The sequence below is a fragment of the Limulus polyphemus genome, unplaced genomic scaffold (assembly GCF_000517525.1).
Source record: "Limulus polyphemus unplaced genomic scaffold, Limulus_polyphemus-2.1.2 Scaffold161, whole genome shotgun sequence".
Taxonomy (NCBI): domain Eukaryota; kingdom Metazoa; phylum Arthropoda; class Merostomata; order Xiphosura; family Limulidae; genus Limulus; species Limulus polyphemus.
The window spans coordinates 339,806-344,973 of NW_013665771.1; the positions used below are offsets into that span (position 1 = coordinate 339,806).

The window sequence follows — 5,168 nt, forward strand, 5'->3', positions numbered from 1 at the left end:
TCGAAAGCGGGTTTCCCAATTTCTGCGAAATTTGAAGCGGAATTATTCCACCATCTGCTTGACCAACTCTCCTTTCTCCTTCTCTAACAAAATCTGACAGTTCGAGAGAACATTGAGTTCTAGGCATGTTGTAGCACAAGATAATTAGTGTGCGGACCATTTTCATTTATATAGTGCTCTGTGAACACAAATTAGTTAGCATAAGTCAGTTAAATGACGAAAAATTAGGTGTATATTTACTTGTGACCACTCAGTGTATATAATAAGTTAACAATACAAAACAAAATATATAATAAAAGTACAATAATATAAAATAATATTAAAAAGGTAATGAGATTAGATACATTCAATGGTTTATCCGATACTGTTATTGACATACTAATAAAAAATCAGTATAATATACCTCACTTAGGGAACACACAAAAATTAGCTTTTGGCTTCAACTACTGTCGTAGAATTAATTTTCTTTGTAAAACGTAACGTCAGACCAACTGCCTGAATTTTCTTCAGCTCTCCTTAATCACGTCTTATGTTCAAGGAAAATCTATTCAAACAACACTATCATTGTAACTTTAGAGGAGCGTGGCGTCAGGACAAATTACTCTGATGTTTACTTTAGACTGTGTCGAGTCGTAGTAGAGAAGTTACTGAGAGTACAGCTAAAAACTAATGTCTATGAAGATACAAAATGGTAAATAAGAAATTTTGTTATTGGATTAAGAATACCTAAATAAAGACATTTTCATATGTATAAGACATGTTTTTTTCCTTGCCATAATCCATTTTAAATTAACGTGTTAACCAGTAACTAAAATAGTAATTTTCAGTAAAACCATCTTCATCAACTGTTATACAGAGAGTTGACTACATTTTATTAAAATGTTTTTGAAGACTCAGATCGTAAAGTCACAACAACAGCTGATATAAGGTCGTGGTAAAACGACATGTATCAGAACTACATTTTGACATTCTTTGGCATTGTACAGGTAATGTGATGCCAACGAAAACTGGTCGTTTTGGTAAGGGTATATAACAGTCTTTTCCCTTGTACTTAATGGTACTGAAAAAAAAAGATAAAGTTGTGGCACCAGGACCACCAAAAAAAGACCTAGAACAAGTAATATCCCAGTCATGCTAAGTCAAGTGCGATGTTTTGTAACAGGCAAGAATTCATGAACACAAAGGTCAGTATCAAAAACCGCCCACGTGCCCCAGACAACGAACGCAACTTAATCAAGAAGGATTTCCGTATGGAAACGAGCTAAGATACGAAACGAGCTCTTGTTCAACCATTGTATACTTCAAGTAGCTAAAGAAATGAAACACTGAATGGATTTTGGAAAACTTGGGTGTGCTTTGGACATGAAAGTTTTATGACGGAGTCATTTTACAATGAAAACTTGCTGTAGAACTACTTTCAAGGTAGAGATTGACCAAACGTGGCAACATGGATTCTAATGATGTAGTGAGACTCAAAATCGTTTTATTATCAAGTACTCAACTGTCTGTATCACGATTTTTATTGTCATACAAAAGTCCTGGTGTCATAACAACACGCCACAAATCAGCAGTCATGAAAGTTTTTTTTTCCTAATTATTTGTATAGGACTGTATATGTACTCTTTCGAACAGAGAGCTAATTTACAGTAACTTCATTGTCGTTTAACTCAGAACTGTTCAAAATTTCTGATGCTGAAGCCCCAAACTTTTCATTACATTAAAAAAAAAAAGATATGGAATCTAGCTTTCATTAATCTCCACTTGTATCTTTGTATTTTTAAGGTTCCAACAGGTATCAAAATCTAATTATTCAATGTTTTAGAATATAGAAGAGGAAATTATAAACTGTGAAAGAAGAAATGTTACCCCGAACAACTTTAAAATCATCGACGAACTTCGAAGTGGAGGTTTTATTTTTCTTTAGTTAGTGATTTAAAAACAAATCTGAGAGGTAAACTTGGCGCATGAAGTCTGGCACTCAGAGTAAGAATTTACGAATTTGTTAAATATGTTTAATTCATTACTTTATATTTATGGTTGTTCTTTTCTTTTATTTCCAGTTCGTAAAGAAAATGAAGACATATTCCGAATTGTACCTTCCACTATGTCACCATATGGTAATGTAGACAGTACCAGTGTCAACCAAACATCCAACGTCACTGGACCACCCGGATAATCACATTCCACTGTTTGTATGCTTACTAGTGGGCAGTTTTAGTGACAGCTTAATGTGTCAAAAGCATTATTAATAGCAATAAGGTTTTGGAAAAAGAAATAGAAAAACGTGAAATAAGATATTCTCCCACTTGTCAAAACTTTTTCTAAGTAGCCTGACTGTCAGGATTTTAAAATAATTTATTACCACTTTATTTCAAAGGAAACTCGAGCATTTGCCAAAACATGGAAAAAAAATGATCAAAATGTAGTGGAATTATCCGTTAGGCTAGTGTTCTTTGGTGCCTTGTGCATTTAAAATTCTGTATAAGAGATATTAGAAATCAGATTTATCCAACGACGACTTAATCAACAATGAGGGAAAATTGTTTGATGCTATAGTCATGTGTCTAAACAGTTTGAGCACGCGGTTCTTCGTGGGATAATGAGTTTTCAAAGCTGACATCCCAACCTTATATATCTATACACTATATGTACATCCTTCTTTTACAGTATTTTCATTCCACTTAATCGTAGTTTTGCTGTAACCTTACGTATTGTGTTTACTTCGTATTCTATTGTTGTGCTGTTTTTCTTCTTTTCAAATATCGGTAAATAATTTTGTTTACACGCTAAATTTGTACGCATACCAGAGAAAAATACTAATCTTGACTGACTGCATAAAGCTTTTCAAAATCCAACCTTCTTTAAAGTGACATTATTACAAATAATTTACATACATAAGTTATATAATAAAAAAAGAACAATATTAACAGTTAACAATATTATTCTACTTAACACAAAATAATACACAAAAAAGCAGAAAGATAGAGTTTGTTTTTGTACAATAACTGTGGTATTACCATTTCATACTTATTTTATAGAAAGATATTGAAAATAATTTTAAATTTTCTGCTTTTCCTTCATTTCAAAAACTATATTTTCATTAAAAAAGTGGAAGTTACAGAAGTTAAGCAGGAGTGTTAAGTATAACGTTGCAAAAAAACCACCATGTTTTTCTTTTTCTTCAAGATGTAAAAGATGCTTTGGCAGCGCTTTTCTAAGTGTCGATAAAAATCTAAACTTTACATTCAACTAAATTAATCTTCTGTGCACAGTGTTATCGAGAAATGTTTGGTCAGCACACTTCTAAATAACTTTATAGGCCAAAGAAAACATGGTAATGTATTCGCAGCCACTTATCCTTTATTGAAAATTTTGCACTGTAACCATTTATGTGAGCATTACTCTGACAAAAGTTGCTTTAAAATCAAACATCCACAAATCTGTCACTGAAACAACTTTTACCGAAAGAGAGAAAAAAAAACAGAGTTGAATATGAAATGTTTAAAAAGATTTAAGAATTCATAGACATCGGGCAAGGGGGGGGGGAGGGCCTAGGGAGCCTCTTATGTCTATTTAAGGGGACATGGGACATCACCTGCTTCTACCCTTCCATAGATTCGATAGGTTTACGATTTGCTCAACTTAGTTTTTTACCAAGATAATGAATCATCATAAACAGATAAAAATTCAAATAAATTTTACAGCTAGAGGTAGAGTCAAAACGATAATATGGATATCAAGGTGAGAAATAGAAGGTGATGAAAACTGGCCATGAAACTTCTTATTTTCATAGTGATATCCCTTGTAATATTTTTTCCTTGATTTCCATCGTATACTGGCCCCCACTGAATCAAAATAATCCCAAAATTGGCATTCTACATTTTCCGTAGAACAGTGCTCCCGAAGTCCTCTAGTTTTAACTTGTCTAAGGCTTCATTCCCTCCCACAGACAACATCTATGGAATTATATATCGATTGTGGGGTATGCATGAGATGTATTATGTAACAGTTTTAGATAAGCAAATAATTAACAGGCAATTCTAGTTCTGTGTATCTACAGATAAAACTGTCTTATCACATAAGTATCGAATCAACATTGAAGTAGCTGAACATGATAAATAAGTTACCAATGAAATTTATATTCATTGGGAAATAAATGATGTTCTCAAACTCTCAGATACTTCGCGAACACTTTTATCTAAAGTGAAGTTATATCAGTTTAACTAATTGATATCATGTACACACATATACTGTTTTCTGTTTTTTACCGATGGTGAAGAAGCTGCTAAAACATTAAGTTAAAATGTTAAAACTACTTTAAGTGGAAAACATTATACTCTTTAAGTTTGTTTTTAGACTCATAAAAATAGCAATTATGATTTACAAATGTTTCGGTTAAGCAATCAGAGTAAAACTGCCTTTCTATACTACAACACATTAACAAATCTGTATGTAATTTGTGCAAGATATTAAGCAGCCTGTAAAAATCATTATACACTGGACAAATTCTGAAAAATAGCTTCTAAATGTTAATCGAATACTGTAAACAAAAAGTTTTTACCCGTATGTTTCATTCATTTTTTATAGCGTTATCTTATTAACTGAATAAACATTTTCATTAAACCGGTTAAATTATTAATCGAAGTGTTCTAAAATTATTCCTAGTGTCCAATTTTTTCATGTCATGCTGCCTTAGATTGAACAGCAGATCTTGTCAACTTCAGTAAAAAGTAAGTAATGGAAAACCAATAATGTTTTCAGGCGTAACTGGAAATATCTATTGGAGCACGATTTTATATAAACAGAAGTAGATCAGAAATCAGCCATGTATATGATAGCTTTGCCATTCTCAGTGTTTAGCATTTTAATGACAGTTAATAAACTAAATATAAAAGCATGTTTGCTTTAAAAAATACATGAACATAGATACATTTAGTTTCTAAGTTTACTTAAAATATTCTATATCACTTTAGATGCAAGTTCTTTTTTAATTTTTTAAATTCTTTTTCAAGTTCTTGGGTTTGAAGTTTCATATTAAAAATAAAAATGCACTTATATTAAAAGGTTGAAGATGTAATTGAAATGGACATGTCAACACTTTTGCAAAAATAATCAAATATTTAATATACAATCACATCTATTAAAAATTAAACTTGTAACTACTAAAA

The 5,168-nt window shown here is 31.6% G+C and overlaps 1 protein-coding gene across 1 annotated transcript in view; it reads left to right on the plus strand.

Annotated features, from left to right (window-relative positions):
- LOC111084902 overlaps nucleotides 1-4,923 on the plus strand; it is a 20,024-nt gene extending 15,101 nt beyond the window's left edge. The window contains exon 2 of the mRNA XM_022381409.1: nucleotides 2,061-4,923. Coding sequence (XP_022237117.1) covers nucleotides 2,061-2,176 — 116 coding nt within the window. The 3' untranslated portion in view covers nucleotides 2,177-4,923. The remainder of the gene's footprint in view (nucleotides 1-2,060) is intronic.
- The last annotated feature ends 245 nt before the right edge of the window (nucleotides 4,924-5,168 follow it).